General features: G+C 36.1%; 1 protein-coding gene across 15 annotated transcripts in view; it reads left to right on the top strand.

The window, feature by feature from the left end:
• rdgB (retinal degeneration B) overlaps positions 1 to 18,950 on the top strand; it is a 70,029-nt gene that overhangs the window by 37,120 nt on the left and 13,959 nt on the right. For 13 of the 15 annotated variants that reach the window (XR_002545453.2, XR_002545452.2, XM_022078423.2 and 10 more), the window contains 18 exons: positions 370 to 487; positions 1,460 to 1,859; positions 2,009 to 2,226; positions 5,874 to 5,978; positions 8,327 to 8,506; positions 8,946 to 9,108; positions 9,635 to 9,852; positions 10,425 to 10,680; positions 11,008 to 11,117; positions 11,648 to 11,818; positions 12,674 to 12,829; positions 13,771 to 13,919; positions 14,247 to 14,363; positions 14,842 to 14,950; positions 15,579 to 15,735; positions 16,240 to 16,389; positions 17,514 to 17,694; positions 18,306 to 18,580. Coding sequence is in view for 13 of the 15 variants with exons in the window: in XM_022078423.2 (XP_021934115.2) it covers positions 370 to 487; positions 1,460 to 1,859; positions 2,009 to 2,226; positions 5,874 to 5,978; positions 8,327 to 8,506; positions 8,946 to 9,108; positions 9,635 to 9,852; positions 10,425 to 10,680; positions 11,008 to 11,117; positions 11,648 to 11,818; positions 12,674 to 12,829; positions 13,771 to 13,919; positions 14,247 to 14,363; positions 14,842 to 14,950; positions 15,579 to 15,735; positions 16,240 to 16,389; positions 17,514 to 17,694; positions 18,306 to 18,580 (3,233 nt within the window). In the remaining 2 variants the exon portion in view is untranslated. Of the gene's footprint in view, positions 1 to 369; positions 488 to 1,459; positions 1,860 to 2,008; positions 2,227 to 5,873; positions 5,979 to 8,326; positions 8,507 to 8,945; positions 9,109 to 9,634; positions 9,853 to 10,424; positions 10,681 to 11,007; positions 11,118 to 11,647; positions 11,819 to 12,673; positions 12,830 to 13,770; positions 13,920 to 14,246; positions 14,364 to 14,841; positions 14,951 to 15,578; positions 15,736 to 16,239; positions 16,390 to 17,513; positions 17,695 to 18,305; positions 18,585 to 18,950 lie in introns of those variants that run through there. The other 2 variants (XM_087349428.1, XM_022078436.2) reach the window with 2 other exon arrangements.

Here is an 18,950-nt window from a genome sequence, read left to right as displayed (position 1 = left end):
GAATCCGATATTTACAAGGGCGGTATAAATTTACAGCTTCACACCACACACACACTGACAATGTTGTAGAACCATTTTATTAATTATGGATAATATTAATGGAAGTCATTATTGTTTTGTGTTATTATACAATATTATTTTACATAGCATAAGGACGTGCCCCTAAATACCAAAAATCACATTTTTATTACATTTCATGACATTTAACTGCCAGTCTAGTAGTAAATAAGGAAGTATTATTGTAATTGGGCTGTGCCTATAGGTAAGAAATAAGAATAATGGTTGCATATACGTCCAGTCATGTGGTATAACGTCAACTATTTTATGAACAGTGTAGTGTGCGTTATGACATGTATTATTAATTTGTAGGGCCAGGAAATGCCACTTCCAAATGGAAAATCTATTATGTGTGCATACAAGCTGTGCCGAGTGGAGTTCCGATACTGGGGAATGCAGACAAAACTGGAAAAATTCATACATGATGTGGGTAAGTTTCTTTTCATTGACTCTCATATTGATTTCGTTGTTTATAAAGATAAGTTTTTAAGTTGCTAATGCCATTAATGATATTAGTATATGTTTCTGATAAAAGAATAATGTTTAAAATAGGTAAATAATAATAATAATAACAATCCATGGCATAACAGCCCTCTGAGAGCCAAAGCCGACTAGCTGGCTGCTGGCCTCACGTTCACATGCCTAAGCAGAGGTGAACGATCATCCAACCAGATATAGGGTGACGTGTGGTCAGCACGACGAACCCCCAGCCATTAATAAGTTCCCTTATTTATACATCTTATATTCTTTCACTTATTACTTTGCTGAAGAGTTTCATTTGACAGAAATGCACATTAAAGAGATTTTGATGAGATTTGATATTACTATTAAAAGTTTTATCTGCTTTGGATTACTTTACAGAGCTGTAATTGGTTGTTCAGATATGCCTTTTGAGCCTTTGACAAATTTTCATGAAAATTTATATAAGCTATTTTTATTAAATTGATATTGCCATGTGTGATTTCAATTCACTTTAGTTCATTGTGAGGGCTTTGTTACTTAACAACCTGAAAGCATTTACCTGTTCCACTAAGTATTCATCCATGTCTTGCGATTTTAAAAAATTCAGCAGTATAACTAGAATACACGTTAGGTGTGTTCCATTGAAAATAGTATCCAGTCTCCTGCTGCTGTAATTTTCTCCTTGTTGCATAAATTATCCTTCCATTCTGAATGATGATATGCAAATCTTACATGTGTTTTTTATTTTATGTAGATATTTTTAAATAGATCAATTGAAAGGATAGTTTTATATTTATGTATGTATCAGTAAGGACATTTATACAGATCATTTGTATGGTTTATTTCTTAACATCATGTTCTTTACTGATATGAATACTAAAGTGTAATTCTGATTTCATTTTTTAAATATGAATGTAATATGCTGTATATTTGCTAACAGCTCTACGGAAGACAATGCTACGAGCTCACCGGCAGGCATGGGCATGGCAGGATGAATGGCATGGATTGTCAATGGATGATATTCGGCAGATTGAGAGACAGACACAAGAAGCTCTGAAGAAAAAGATGGGAATGAGCGACAAGGAATCACCTGACTCGAGTGATGAGCTGGACGAGGGTTTCACAACGTCAAATGGCGGCACAGCAGGTGCCATAACCACTCCTCAGGATTCCTCGATGGCCAAGACGTTGCAGGCTACTCTGGGGAGTATTGAAAAAACAGAACAAGAGATGCCAAGTCCACCTGTTATAAAGAAATCTGATGTCGTTCCAACCATTCAGACAGATGGCTCAAATGAAGATTGTAGCCCTGATGATTCACCCACAGAAGTTATTCTCAGGTGAGACAGTATGTTATATTACAGCCAAAATTATATGATTATACTATTATACTGTTCTGTAAGGATAAACACCTTTTAGTAGTCTTAAGTTTATAATTTAAATACTGTGCATTGATTTAATAGTAAGTCAGCAATGAAATGTTTTACAGGCATCCTGATGATGCAGGAAGTGTGGGAGGAAGTGTCTCACTCCAGGATTTGGAGACCCGCAGAAAATTCTGGCCTCACAACAACTCAAAGCCTGCTCTTCACTCTCCAAGTTCTACTTCAACCAAAAGCTTTGACCTGCAGGTGGCGAACTGGAGAATGGAAAGCATCGTTCGAGATTCAGACTCTGATAGTGATGACGAATTCTTTGATTGTCAAGGTACGCAGACTTACAAAATTCTTGGTGGTATGGCTGCTTGTATCTTCTGTGTGTTTCATAATGATATGAATGATTTGTGTGCTTACTGTTTTAGAATCTTTAAATAGTTTAAAAAATTTTAAACTTTTTCTTATGGGAGTAGGGTGCCAGCCACTTTACACTAGGTATACTATGATATGTTTCCAACTTTATATTTAGACAAATAATGACCTAAAGCAGATAAATTTAATCACATTTTTGTGTTGTCAGTCCATAATTGACACAAGCTTCTTCAAGCTGTTTAGTGGAAGTATTGATTAATGAACCATCAAGCAGTGGAAAAATAAATTTATGATATTAATGTGTCTCCTTTTGTTGTTTTTGACCATAGGAACTTCCAGGAAATTTTATATTTATGTTTATGTTGGTAATGCAATTTTCCATGAAAAGGAAATTTAATGTCACAGAAATAGTTTTGAACAGGTGTAGCTCAGTTACTAAAATGACTGCTTTTGGGGTAGATAACTAGGGTTTGATCTGTGGCAGGGCAAGGGATGTTTTCCTTTGTCATCCTATCCAGACAAAATATGGGTTCCACCCAACTTCCCGTTTTGTTTATATCACTGGTAAAACTGCCAGAACATGAAGCTGACTGCTTGTCTCCCTCATATGCATAGGTTAAGAATGCATGGAGTTTTTAAACACAGGGAACAGCAGAAATTCTATCAGAATCAGGTACTTTGTATTCTTCAAGTTTTTACCTGTCATAAAAGCTTGTTAAATGAAAGCATACTTTGGTCATGTCTTCTTACTTCCAGAAAATATTTTTTACTGATTTCATTTCAGAAACTGAGAAGCGATTTACGCTTACTGTTTTTGTACATTACCAGTTTACTGAAACAGAAAGGAACATGTATGAACCTTGTTTTTGGTTTGGTTTGAATTGTTGCATAAATAATTTTGTGCTTTTACGTTGTTATAAAGATTTATTTGAATTTCCTTACAGAATATTTGTATAAATATGTGTTTGTATGATTGAACCATTCTATTCAGTAAATGTTTTATGTTGATTTTGCTTTTCATGCACTTTCTAGTTAGCTGAATGATACGTGTATTAACACTTCATTTGCTCAGTACCACTTCATGCACGTGTGTCATGTGGCTTGCCCACCCCAGTGCTGATGGAGATTGTGCATGTTTTACTCTCAGCAACCTTGCCTGTCTGAACTGATTGGTACTGAAATGTAATTTCTTCTTACTACAGTGGAATTCAGCTTAAGGTTCAAGTTATATGAGTACAGATTTGGTTTATTTTTCAGTTCTCTTTAAGTATAGTAATTATGGGAGATAAAACTGATGATTCTTATAACTCAACTTTAGGTCCTTCATGATGAACGCTACCATAGCATGAACCAGGAAGCCTCAAATTTGTTTGGAACAGTGTAGATGGTTTTATTTACTGCGACAATTTTTTGTTAAATTGGCAATGAATGACTACTTCTGTTAGTCTTCTGGACTTGCTATTGCGAACAATGGAAAATAACTTTATATAGTGTTATAACTGATGACATGCGTCGACCAGCATGAATATGAATATGAAATCATTTTTCAATGCATGTGAGACGTGTGTCATGGACTATTTTTCGATTTTTTTGAACAAATTAAAATGTAGCAGTGTAACAAATATCTGGTGGATTCTAATTTCTATGAACCCCTACAGAGTACATTGGTTCCTGGGGTTAGTTATGCACTTAGCTGAGACAGCAGTGAAAGTGTTAATTAAGTTAATTAATTGTAGTTGGTGTTTATGTCTAAGCATGCTATCTTATTGTATAGTTTCAGAATGCATCATACTTTGTTTCAAAAATGTCCTTATATCATGTTAAGAATAGGATAAAAATGTACCCACAGTTGGGTTCATTGTGTGAAATTTATAAGGAAGTTTGATGCTGGCATATAACTGATCATTATGTATTCCTACTGATGTATAATTTTTAAAAAGACAGTGTTTAATGAAGAGAACTAAAAACAAATACATACGAGAATGTATCTGTGTTGGCCAGGTAACAGGGCAGTCAGTGAATGAGATGTTGGACATCTTTTTATTGTAATGGCAATGATTTCACATAGTTACAAGAGCAAAATTATGTCATGTTACTAATCAGTGTTTGGAAACTAGAGTCATACATAATACTGTTTTTGGTAAGTTGTAAATTGCTGTACTTTTTTGAAAGCAGTTCCATTAGTTTTGTGCCAGGGAATTATGCTCATGTAGAATCAAGTCCATTTGTGTGTTCTTCATTGAATTGTGCATCTACCTGTTTCTGTGCCCAATTACCCTTCCAGCACAGATTCGTTCAGAAATAAGTGTGAACAGTGACGTTAAACACTGGATGATACTGATACTGTGTCTGGGTTTTATGCTAACAAGGTTATTCTTTTTTGTTTTTGTGCATGTTATATGTTTCAGTAGCTGACTCGTGTCTTTACTTCTTTCCTCTCTCTCTCTTTTTTGTGTTTTCTTCTCTCTCTGCCTCCCTTCTGTTCTGTGAATGCAGCAAGGTTCATAATTCCGATCATCAAGGGTAGGTACTGGTTATGTGAACTTATAATTTGTTGTAAGGAACAGAAAAAGTGTATATGATAAAAAACTTCAAGCTTTCAATGGTGGTTGAACGTGATAATATCTTCTCAGGCAACAAACCATGTCAGTAGTGAACAATGCCCAAGAGTTCAGCGACAGAGGTGGTCTCTGAAATGTTGGGTTTCAGTCTGCAACTGACAAAGCCTGTTTCCCGAGAAGTTTTTATCAATGTATATGATATTGACAATAGTTTAAAATAATTAATTGACTTTTGTTGGTTTTTGAGGAATGTCAGGATGTCGGTAGTGTTGCTTCATGGATAAAGTTGGTAAAGTTACAGAACAATTTCTTTTTCTTTCATACTCAGTTTTTCCGTGGTGCTTTACTCATGTCTTTAGATTTTGCCTGGTGCCAGCCATACTAGGACATTGAGAAATTTCAATTTCATATTTTCAAAACACTTTATAATGTGAAAAGGTTTTCTGTGTATAAACAGCTTTGTTGTTATCTAGCTGTGCTGTGTTTGGCTTTGCTTACATGTTTTGTGTTATGTGGTAGACATGAAGTTTTCACTTCCATGCATTTTCAAGCTTGTATGTTAACAGAGCTGTCTGAATGTGAGTCTGTAATTTCTGCTTCTGCCATCAAATGTCACTGCTAGGCTCATAAACACCACCATAACACTGTTAGAGTTACTTTTGTGTCCTGCAGTTATAAAATTAGGATGATAATAACTTGAGAATAGTAACAGACTGATACTCGACAATGCATATTACATCTGTGATCACATATACTTAAAGTTTAATATAAGCACTGTGACATATAAATGCAAAGGAGCATAAAAGAAATCTGCCAGAGACAGTATTACTGAACTACTGAATACTTGCTCCATCTAGTAAGGTGAAGCTCAGATTGTTGCTAGTAAGGGGCAGAAAAGGGGGATAATAATTCATAACCACAAAATTGAAACTGCTACAAGTTAACTCAGGATAATAAATTTGGAGCAAAATTTTCTACCCAAGTTAATTCTGAATAATGAGGGAAGTGCTTAATATCTGGAAGTTTGAAATGTTTGTTCGTACAGAGGATATTGGAGACTCAACTTCTTTGGCAAAGTGGAGTTCTTTGGATCTTTTGACTGAAGAAGACTTGGATGGTACATCCCCTGCAGTTATTATAGATAAACAAGGTCAGTCTTGTAAATACAGTTATGACAAATTTTAGTAAAGCATGCTGTTAGTCTTCCATATGAACAAAATGGCTGTCTTGTGTACATTTCTTGTTTGACAGTTTTAAACAATCAGTTGTATACTTACATTGTTCAGCAGAATATAAAGCTTCAAGCTGGAGCTCGGTAGACAGTTGATCATCAGGACTTTGGTGATTTTTCTGAATTCATTGTTTCCTTGAAGTGTCATACTACTTGACCTTGAAATCCTATTTATGTCGGTAAGATTATATAGAAAAGGTCAGCTCTAGTGCCTTCCACTCAGCTGCTGGGTCAGGTTCTGTATTAATACAGAAGTGTATATTTGTAACTTGGGTAGGGAGAAGAAGGAAATATATATTTTAAAGTGATTTGTACCATGGTGGATGTTGTTAATTTATGAGGGCATGCCCCCTGGGTATTGGATGCATTGAATATAAATTGTCTGTTATTTTTGTCCAGTTTTAACCAGAATTGAATTATATTAACAAATTTTTGTAAAACCCTTCAGTATCAAATTTTATAAAAATCTGTTCGGTAGTTCTCAAGTTGATATATATGCAAATACAGGCACAAAGTTATGCCAAAGCAACATTTAGTTGTAGATGTGTTTCAGAAGAAGTAACTGAAAGTCACTCGCAGTCTGTCATGAGAAATGTGTGTGTGCACTTATGTGCATGTTGATGTGAAGTACTGCACTAAATGTTAGCATTAAATAAAATTGATTTATGTTACAATATTATCTGCTATTTGCATGACGTTCTTAAACTGTTTTAGATGGTTTTGGTGTGTGTAGCATTAAGAAACAAGAATTTGTTTGTTTAATGCTATATTTATGAAACAGAAATTGGTTTAGTGTACTCATATTTGTGTCCTTATGGCGCTATGACATTATCAAACCATTTCTGTCAGGCTTCTTGACATAAATTCAGATCACACTCTCACTGGTTTCTGATTTCTGCATCATTGCATAGTTAAGATTGTGTGGAGCTATACCTCAACTTCTCACATGTCTTAATGCTTAATTAACACATTGTGCCATAATGGGAAGAAATATTATGAAACTCACTTTATAACAAGGGTTTGATTCACTGCCATTCCAGAATGATTCTTCCATTTTTGGGGGAACAGCTTAATGAGCTTAAGGGGGACCACTAGCCTCCTTAGTCCCAAGGTCTGAAGAATGCATGGAGTTTTATCTTCATGCATACTATATTCTTTGTGTCAGTCCAAATGGTGCAAAGAGTTAGATTTACCATAAGAAAGAAAAAATTGAACAGTGTTTTATATATTAAATAATTTGCCTTAAAATTACAGCGTATAATTCTTGAAAATAATATTGTCTTTAACATGTAATGGATATACAGTGAAACCTCGATGCATCGTTTTCGGCGGGGGTGGGAAATAAAAACGATGAATGCGGGAAAACGATAGATGCGGGAAAGCATTAAATTTTTTTAAAAAAACAATGTTTCTCTTTCAAAGTTACTTCTTTTTACCAAAAAAGTCTTTAATGGACAACTGGTTTGTCGAAACTTTACGTTTTAGACCAAACAGAGCACTTTCCACGTTCAAAATGTTTTCCTCGTCACGTTCACTAATATTAAGCGCATAAAAGAACGACTTCACTTTCGCCAATGCAGCGTGTGCTTCGGCAAAACTCGGCAAAGCTTCGGGCTCGCATTCGTCGTCTTCTTCTTCCTCACCACTCCAACCCCTTTTGCGGACAATAACAGGTAGAATGGAAATACTATTACTGCCGAACTCAACGAAGACCCTGAACCGCTGGAAACGAAATGAACCAGAAGAATGAAAAGTGCCGCCAGCCTTTCCTTTGTACTTGTAATAAAAGCATTTGTGAAGAAATTAACACTGCACATGCCATCTGGCATCGCTGGAACGAAATATGAGTGCACCCAAATTAAAATCGTAAAATTTCTGACAATGGGCACCGCCATTCACTCCAACTATCACCCCTGCACCGCTGACCCTCATTCCAAAAGAATGTGCTGGTTGGGCGATATAACAGGTTACCGCTACTGCGTATTCCAAAAACATTGTGCGTCTTTCGGTAATAATTTATCTCAAAACCCAGCATTTTAAATTCTCAGAAACGATCATTGCGGGAAAATTGTGGGCCGGGACTAAGATTTTTGAACGATCGATGCGATAAAACGATAGTTCGAGGAACGATAGAAGCGGGAAAATGTAACATTATTTTATATGGGATGTATTCGGGACCGAACAAAACGGACGATGCATCCGGGAAAACGATAGTTCCGGGAACGATGGATAGAGGTTTCACTGTATTTTCTTTTGATGTATTTCAGCTGACAGCATATTCTCTCAGACATTTTTACAACGTGTTGTCAGTGAAAGGGGTCGAATGATAGGTGGGGGATGCAGTATGGATGTATCATGTCCTGGCTCACCAATTATGACACCTTCCCACCATTCAAAATGTAGTACCACAGCACTCATACTTGTTCTCCATGCTGGTAGTGTCCTGGGTGAGTAGGATTTGTTGTGTAATAAGAAAATTAATTTTAGGAGTAAAAGTTATGTTGGCAACACTTGCAATTCTCATAGCAATGAGTATGAATATAAGCTCCTTCTGGGATGTTGAATCATGTAGTGTGGTAGATATTCACGGACATTTCAGAGAATCTTATTGCCTTTATCATGACTGATAACCCTGATAATGTAGTCAATAAGCTCTTCAGAAATATCAGTTGTTATCTACCAGATTACTTGGTACAACATTATATTAAGCATTTTATTTTTATGAATGAATGTATTATTGCAAATCAGTTTTATATTTACACCAAAATGTAAGCATTCCAGAGGAAAGATTGTAACGAGCCTTATCTGATCATTATATGTTACTGTTACAAAAATAAACTGTGACCTTGGCACAAAAGTAATTTGTTATTTGTGTTACTGTTTCAGATGCAAATGTAGATTTGACTGCAAAGAAATCTGATATTACAACATTTCGTGGCGCTTTTGAATCTGTAATGAGGCAGCACTATCCTTCTATGGTTGGCCGTATTGCCATCCGATTGGTCTCATGCCCTTCCATTTGCACAGAGGGTCTAGGGATTCTTTCTAGGTAAGACAGACCACAATATCTGATTTCAGTCTTGTTACTGTGTAACTATAGAGTAGAGTCCTTGAGAAACCTACTAATTGCTCAGCAGGTCAAGAAATTTCCTGCCTTTTGTGGAATGTGACATTTTATCACTGTGTATAAGAGCCAGCCACCATTCCATATCCTAAGCCAGACGAATCCAATGCACTCCATCCATAATATAACTTTTCTATAATGAGAGGTTGTTAGCCCCCCACCCAACTCTGCACGTGGAGGACCACCCCTTGTTGGCTGTCCACGACTCCTTAATTATGGCTGTATCTAACATCAAAGTGGTCAAAATGTTGTTAAAAATAATTTGCTCCAGTTTCGGTTATTTATTGTGAATAAAGGTAATTAAATTTAATGAACCTTTTCGTATCGCTCTTCAGTTTCTTGACATGCTCGTCAGTGCCAGGTCATGAAGTGGCTTAATTAATTTGCTGTAGAAAGTACAGAGGAAGGTGGGGAGAGTGATGCCAGACAACTGGTGTGATGCGTGTTTCAGCCTGAGCCCTTACAGCTTCGATGTGTCTCCATCATGTACAGATATTCCACATGTGACACATGACTCCATACCTATTGGGGCCATCCCCATATTTGCCAGTTCAGCCCCTGAATATCAGGATGCTATCTCTAGAATAATCAGTGGAGCCAACACAGCCTACCAAGAGTTTGTGAGATCACAGGAAGGACAAGGATTCAGTGGACAAGTCTGTTTTGTTGGTAAGTATTAAAAGTTCTTACTTTACATGTGGAGTATTGAAGTGCTGAACAGTTCAAGTACCTGCCCTAGATGTGGAAGTTAAATAATTATCATTACTTGTGTGATTATTAATTGACTGTTCCATTTAACTTTATAATATACATTGAAGCATTTGGAAGCACCTAAGTATCATAAATTCTAAGTAGGATTTGAGGTTATCATGGTGAGTATAAAGATGGCTGTCTTCTGGGTTTTAATACCATTATAATCTGGTAGAAGTTTACCAACATTTCATAGATCCTTGCTCCCTCCATCATCAGTCATCTCATTGTCCTGATAATGGAAGCAGCTACGACCTCTGATATGCTGGTAAACTTCTACCAAACTACATGGTGCTACGGTCTAAAAACCAGCAATCGTCATACATTCTTCCCCTGAGTTCTTATGCTGGCAGAAATCTTTAATCACTTATTTATGATATTTCCAGAGTTTTCATAGGTCTCCAGCCATATATTAAACAACTCTCATTTGCACTGACCTTGTCTCTTTGATTGTTGATGAAAGGTACATGACACAAGTTTTTTCATTGCAGGAGACAGTGTAGGTTCCATCTTGGGTTATGATGCTCTATGCCGATCCATTCAGTACCAGTCTCACCATGACAGTGACAATAGTATCCTGGATACTAATGGTCCATCTGGAGAAGACGGAGATGTCGCAAAACCCGTCCATAAGATTCTATTAACAGATGGAAGTCATGTAGCTGATGGGCAGTCCAACATTGAGGGACTGAACCCCAACAAAAATCTTGCAGCACCAGCACCTCGAAGAAGATCTTCTTCAACAAAGTGAGTTTCTGTCTGTGTTGTGTAATATATGTCATAGAAATTAAATTTACATGCGAACCGTCATTGAGAAATGAGAAACACGGAAATGTCATTGAGAAATAAGAAATGAATGTAGAGTAATACATCCTTCTTTCCCACTAATACCAGTGTATATATGTGGTAATAGTCATGGTGCCTAATGGTCACAATTGGTATTAAGATACTGAGCCGAGGGAATTGGTCTGAATGTGCTGCTCCTAATATGAAATTATGAATAGTGTGGAAACATTGTGCAGTGCTTAGCAAGCAAGTCAGTGAAAGTGATCTTTAAATGTTGATTTGTTTCAGTGACCATCAGTGTAAATTATATTTTGAGGTGAATGATTTCTTCATGTTTGGAAGTCCACTTGCATTGGTTCTTGCTTATAGGAAGATATCTTCAGCTGATGACAAAAACAGTGAGTATTATAGTAATTTGCATGAACATCTTATGTGGTCTGTTCTGATTCTAAATTTGAAAACTATGGAGAAAAGTTCTTTGGGATTTTAGGTTACGTGTTTTAGTGATTGTTTGGTTGAATAATGTGAACACATTTACTCTGTTTAGTTTGATAGGTTTTGTTTAGCCATTTCTGGGCCAAGTCAAGGTAGACTCAACATCACGTTCAATCCCACTAGATTCTGTGTCGAGTTCAACACAGCACACAGATTTACCATTATTTTTTGCTCATGTGTTAAGTCTCCTGCCACTTATCAGTATCCATATGAAATATTGAAGTTTGATGTTGTTGAATATTTGTCAATGGATATCATTGTTGCATGAAGTGGGCGTAGTAAAATTTAGTGAAGCTCTTTCTAATGATGAACACGGTGTTGTGGAAAAATTTGATTATGTGTATAGAAATATGGAAAAGGTTGGTCCTTTTGAGGCCAGTGGATGGCAAGAAATCTTCTTTTTACAAGAATTAATGTTACTGTTGTTCTGCAGCTCCAATTGCAAGACCCTTAGTGCAGCAGGTGTACAACCTGTTCCATCCAACAGATCCAGTTTCTGCTAGGCTGGAACCTCTGCTGTCAGCAAGGTTTTCCATGTTGCCACCCATAAATGTGGCTCGCTACCAGAAGTATCCTTTAGGAGATGGACAACCATATCATATCTGTAAGTAATATATTTTGTTACCAAGTGAGGCATAAACATTCAGACACCTGAATGTGAGTCTGTGTGATTTAATGTAATTGTATCTAATTATATTGAATAACTGTTATTTTTTATCATTCCATGGTAACAAAATGGTACTAAGCCTTCACTGAGTTACTTGCATTGTATTTTTACATTGGTCTGAGCTTTGTTAGTTTCACTTCTTTGCATAGCATATTCATGAATTTGAATTTGACTGCATTTGGTGAGTTCTTCAATGATAGATCTTTATCTTTCTCAGGTTGTCTACAATGAGCCATCAAACATGAGGTTTATACAAGATTACAAGATTAGCTAGGCTGAATGATTATGTAGCCATGGCAGTATATTGCAGTGTTTTGGCTGTCAAAGAAGTAAAATATAATTTTTTGTGTTCTGTTTATTGCTTTTATTTATCATTATTGAAGGGAATACCAAGAAATAACATACACTAAAGGTTTAGTAATACAAAAAAATAAAATTTTCGAAGATCATGCAAGTATTTAAAAAAAAATTCCATGTGGTCTGAGAAATACTTAGTTCCAGAAAAATAGACCACCAAAAATGCTATCTAATTTTTGTACAGAATTGGTTAGAAATGAATGCTATCCACCACAAGAGAAAAACCAACCAACATTCTAAAATGACTGACCTTGAAGTTTAGCACTAAGCATTGTGGAAACACTTGTGATTTCATGTGCTCAACTAAGATGAAATTAGTTATTACAGAATTTTAGTGCTCAGAGTGCAAAGTAGGCTTGTGTCTAGACCGTTGTTTTTGTAGTTACGGTTCAAAGGTAAAAACTTGTAAATTGACTGCATTTATTTTTCCTACAGTGGAGATTATCCAGGCAAACCCTCAGATGTTTGCAGAAGGTATGAATATAGCACCTCCTACACCAGGTTGCCACCTGCGGCGGATGTCAGAAGTCAGTATACAAAGTACAATATCAGGTGTCATAGACTCTTTACCACTTCAGACTATCAATGCTTGTAAGTGTTTCATGCACACAGTGGAAACACTGTTTTATAAGTGTGTTTATAATGTAATCTTAACCAAGAAAGTATTATATAAAGTCAAAGGATAATGTTTGATTCAGACCAGTTTTAGATGTCAGTGTTTAACACATTCACAGCGAAAAGTTTATAAAAAATGTGCACATTAACTTTACCTGTCTGTCTGTCAGTTTGCATGTAAGTGTTTAAGAATTCACTGCATAATTTTCATGAAATCTGATATTTGGAATTTTACTAAAATTTGTTGGTGTAAATCAGTTTTGATTAAAATGATATGACAGTAACAGACTCTATACATGAAGATCTGCTTTTGTTTCTGTGCACACCTCAAGCATTACTCAGTATGTATTTGTCAGAGTAAGAAATGTTCTAAAGAAATGTTTTAGAGAATAATGAAATATATTTTATGCCTGGTGCACTTCTTCTATACATTTCCTAATGAGTTCTGTGCATTTGCATCCTTTTTCATCAAAGTATTATGAGAGAAGAAAATAGGTTTGCTATTACTTTTATAATTATCTGACTGGACAAAGGTTTGAAAATGCTCTACTTTGTTTTTTCTTATAAGTTGTCTGACTAAATTCAGTGTTTGCAAAAAAAAATTACGTTTGATAATCCCAACTATCATAAAACAGAGAAGAAAGTAATTGGAACTGCCCCTTGTTAATTGTCACATGTTGCAATAAGTTTACCCCAAAGGGAGGTTTTCTTTTGTCAGCCTCAGTCCAGAATTTGGAATCTTCATTTCTGGATTGATTTGGACTTAGAGTGATGTCACGTGTCAAAATATAAGAATTTGGAACTGAAAAAGATAAGTTAGGTATTCAAGTTGATCCAGAGTTGTAGCGTCTTGTTTCTTGTGATTATTTCAGTCATATTCATTTACTGTGAACTGATGTCAGCTGTTATTTTTGCAGTAACCCAGAAATGGTGGGGCACAAAGCGGCTTGACTATGCCTTGTATTGTCCTGAAGGACTGGCAAATTTTCCAACCAATGCTCTGCCACATCTGTTCCATGCCAGTTACTGGGAATCCTCTGATGTTATAGCATTTATTTTGCGCCAGGTAAAAGTCTTACAGAATTATGTCTGAGTGTGATGTGAAAACATTAACCTTTTATTATTGTGAGACATGGCTCTAATACAGTATTATGCAGGACTTTTACTGGTGTTCCATTTCACTTCTTCATGTACCTGAATTATGTCAGTTTCACTATTTATACAGTTTGTACGCCAAACATAGATCTGCTATACCCTGCCATAGGCATCGCCACAACATCATTTGCATTCTTACTATTAGAATCACCACTTTTTTTATGATTTATCAAGGCAATGAAGTGCAGCATTATCAGAATACTAGAGATTTATGTCAGACTGTTGATTTCTGTTGTAGCTTGGTCGCATAGACCTTGTGCCACCAGTTGGTAATGAAGAAAAGGAACTTATAAGCTTCAGCCCAAGTCAGCCAAGGGAAAAGTGGATGAAAAAGAGAACATCAGTGAAGCTTAAGGTACAGCTTAATCATATTAGAAAGGTGACTGAAAAGGATAAACTTTGAGAAGTAATTATGTAGAACAAGAAACGCACTACCATGTTTACTTATGTAATTTCCCAACAATTTTTGCAAATTTTTTAACATTAAAATGACAGTAGGGAAATAATATGTTTTTTCCTTATACGGAGTGAATGTTCAGTGCCTTTGAATTTTTTTATTTTATGCCGTCTCACATAGCGTATTCTTGTGCTGGTCTTCTTTCAGGCACTTGGTTTGGAAATATAGTGCTACTGCATTGTATACTGCACATTAATTAATTACCAGAAGGCAAGGAGGGCAAAATCATATAACCTGCCCATTTCCTTTGCCTTATAATGCTGGTAATGCTAGAGATTTCTCTTGTGACACATTCTGTCACCAGATTGTTGTGTGATGTCATTTTTATGAGGATATTGGTTTCACAGCTTTTATATTGTGGGATTCTTGTTTCCAGAATGTTGCAGCAAACCACCGTGCTAATGATGTCATAGTGAAAGAAGGTGCACCTCAAGTCTTGGTTGCACGCTTCATGTATGGCCCTCTTGACATGATCACTTTGGCAGGTTAGCTTGTTATACTTGTTTTGCATTGTGTACTTTACCTTTTTAGTGTAATCTGTTTATGTAGATGACTAGGTAATGGTTGTTGTGCGTACATTTAGGAACAAAGTCTGGCAAAATAGTACCAAAATATTTCAGAAATGAGCAAAAACATTTTGATAAAACATAATTGTCCAAATCTTTTAAAAAAATCATTGGAAGAATCTAAGTATGTGGGGTGGGGGGGGTGGAGAATAAATAAAATAATGACTGGTGATGAGACTTGGGTCTTGCACTGTTACCAGAAACAAAATACTAAGTTTTCAATGGAAAATTCCAGAGTTTCTGTAACAGAAAGTATGAAAGTCAAAGTGTATGGTCAAGAAAGAATTTTTAGGTAAATACATTTTTTTAATCTTTTGATACTCTAAAATGTATCACACCAACGAAGACTGTTTTTAATAAATTTTATCAGCTTCGAGAGTGTACACAACATGCCATCTTTTTTTAAAATACGGTTGTAAGATCTTTGTTTTCGTACATAATATTTGTGGCCAGTTATGAATACACATCAGTATAACTTATTGGTGCTACAATGACTGTTCTGTTCCATAGCAGTCAGTGTAATTATATTGCTTGTATAATTTTTCAGGAGAGAAAGTTGATATACACGTCATGAAAGATGCTCCTGCTGGGGAATGGACACTTGTAGCCACTGAAGTAACGGACAAGACTGGTCGTGTTACTTACATGTTTTCCGAAGACAATGCCCTTGGTTATGGCATGTATCCTATCAAAATGGTTGTAAGGTAAGAAAGCTACTTGCTGTACATACACAAATGCTTTCATATTGCAGAAAATTACCGCGCCAATACATATATTTTCAGTAAAGGGAAGTTTTTTTGTCATTGTTGGTCTTCTGGATTGCAGCACCGTATGGACTTCTATGTGGATAAACAGTGTTTCTTTCTGGGCTTTTGCTTTATGGGCCTTGTATCGCCAGCATTCCTCTTCCCTCTTCCCCTTCTTCCTGTAATCTCCTCATCTATTTATGACTTGATCTGTGTTCTGGATGGTTAATTCCCCTTTGCCTGACCTTATATAAACCGTCTAATTTCTAACACCCTGACATCAACCCTGAAGGTGGAAGTAGTATGTTTCTCCAAAACATTGGTATCTACCTACAAGTTCACATGGTGCTAGAACCAAGAAGACCAACACTGATTTTTTACCGCCATGAGAACCTTAAATCTCATATATAAATGTTATGGTTTCCATGACAGTTTGCTGAGTTAATATGATTTTTCTTGCAGAGGAGATCACACATCAGTAGACTTCTATATGGCAGTGGTACCTCCCAAAACAGAATGTGTTGTATTCAGTATTGACGGATCATTTACAGCCAGCATGTCTGTAACAGGACGTGACCCCAAAGTTCGGGCTGGTGCAGTTGATATCGTGCGGTGAGTAGTAACATTTTCTGTGGTACTTATTGCTGTGCATTTTAACATGAATGCCTTTCCCTTTATATTTTAAAAATCTTCTCATATCATTAAGTGTCCAGTACACCTTATTGTCTTCTCTCTTATGGACAAATGAAAGTGGACCCTTGTTAATATGGGCTCAGTTTAAACAAAGTTCTCGCTTGTGTAAACAAAATGTCTGTCCCTCTATGCCAGGGGTGGCCAACCCAAATGATCTTTCGGGCCACTTTGGAAATGCATCATAACTCCGCGGGCCACATATAAAATTATATATCCCCATGTGGATGCACAAATAATGTATTTTTTTAATACATTGGTTTTCACTACTTTGGCCATTATAAAATAAATATATTTTGTAAAAGTGTGATGAATCTCGCGGGCCGGAAAATGTTCAAGGCGGGCCACATGCGGCCCGCGGGCCGCGGGCTGGCACCCCTGCTCTATGCAATAGCAGTAATTTAAATGTTATGTTTATTACAAAAAGTACATTGAGTATATGATTAAGAATTCTCATTACACACAGAACTGACATATTTCCTATGCTCCTCTATTCCAGGTGGGGGGGGATGTGTGTGTGTGTGTATATATTAAATTATCATTTGGCATATTGATATGATGAAAACAATGTATGTGAATACATCACCAGTTTGCCTTTTTAAAAGTTCCTAATGTTGTTTTACTTCTACTGAAATGAAGGTTCTGATTCTAGCAATGTGCCTAGTTTGATCTCCAAAAATATTTAATCTCATTCTGGCGTTCACTTTATTTAGTGAATCAGTTTCAAATGGTATTGCTTACTGGTTTTTGAAACTGAGATGCAGCAGATTTTATATTTCTTATCTCATTTCATTGCATGTGCTTAAAATATTGCAAAAGTGTTTGTTTTGCATATGCGTAACTCTTATGTGTATAGATTTTGTATTTTACAAATAAGTGTGCCTTGAAATGATGTTTGTCTATACCTCTATTTATAGTATGCACCAGATCTCTTTTCATGACGTTTCTTCTTGGATTTGTTTGTTGTTTTCTGAGGCAACACAGCACAGTTGCAGGTTAAGTGTAATTTCCATGATGACTGACAACACACTGCTTTATTTGTGCAGCCACTGGCAGGAGCTGGGATACCTGATAATATATATCACAGGTAGACCTGACATGCAACAGCATAAGGTTGTCTCATGGCTATCACAGCACAACTTTCCGCATGGATTGGTGTCTTTTGCTGATGGACTGTCTACTGACCCTTTGGGACACAAGGCAACTTACCTCAAGAACCTCATACAGGTACTTATCATTTTACTGCCGAACAGTTAAATTACAGTTTAATTGTGTCCAGCGCTAAACAAAGTAACACAAGTAGTTTTGACAAGGGAAACAAATTCTTCTATTAATGTATTCTGAAAATTGATACACATTAGTTTTAAAATGTATGGCATGATTTATTGAAATTCTGTGCCAATTATGTAATTTGTTGTGCAAAACATTAAACAATTTATGGCCAGTAACTCTGTCAGGACCTGTCACGAGTGCTAGGAGAATATGCTTACATGAATATGTGCAAGCAATTCAGAATTCAAGTTCTTTTTATATGTCAGTGTGATTATTTTAAATATGCACCTTGTGTTATAATTGTAATGTGGAAAATTGTTTTAGTCATGTAGAATAGATATGCATTTTAGTTTTATAATGGTAATTGCTATTAATTAATAAATTGCTTACTCATACAGAACTTTATGCATGGAACATGTTTGAATGATGATGGCAGTGTAACTTCACAATTTTTTTCAAGGTCATTTTATTTAGAATGTAAAATAAGATGGCTTGAAGTGTGTCAAATGTATCATCAATAAACCCAATTCAGAGTTCTGTTTTTATGGTCTTTCTGTATATTACAGGAACATGGACTGGTGGTTCATGTAGCATATGGCAGCAGTAAAGACATCAGTGTATATACTTCAATTGGCCTGAGATCAAAACAAATATTTATTGTGGGAAAGGTGTCCAAGAAGCACCACACACTAGCAACTGTGCTGCAGGATGGATATGCTGCCCATTTGACCACCCTGTTGGCACACGGAGGCTCTCGACCTGCACAAGGCAATGCTAGGATGGTTATCCCCAGAGGTTACTTTGGTTTGCCCGGACAGAATGCATCCCTCAGAAGACGAAGGTGAGTGTTCGTGTTCTTTCATAGAAGTCTTCTAATTTGATACAAAGTTGGGAAGAGATGTGGAAATTAGTGTGCCTAACAGAAAAAGAATTTAGAGACTGTCTGTGATGTGGATGTTTACCATTACAAACAGTGCCGTATTCTGTGGGATTGTCTTCGGTTCTTCTTCTAAGTCTTCTTATTTAATTTGCTGTAATTCTTGCATTTAATTCCTACACTGAATTTTTATTTAAAGTTTATTCAGTGAAAGCTCACTACTACATACTTCTTGAGAGCTCATATTTTTCTCAGAGTGTTTTATATACTAAAATTATAATAGAATGGAAAGTAAATAAAATGAAAGTTTCATCTATTTAAATAAAGGTGAGAA

The sequence above is a fragment of the Zootermopsis nevadensis genome, unplaced genomic scaffold, assembly GCF_977971745.1.
Source record: "Zootermopsis nevadensis isolate Lab colony 2312 unplaced genomic scaffold, Znev_1.0 Znev_ptg000016l, whole genome shotgun sequence".
NCBI lineage: Eukaryota > Metazoa > Arthropoda > Insecta > Blattodea > Termopsidae > Zootermopsis > Zootermopsis nevadensis.
The sequence above is the reverse complement of the archived record's forward strand: the minus strand, read 5'-3'. Positions and strand labels throughout refer to the sequence as shown.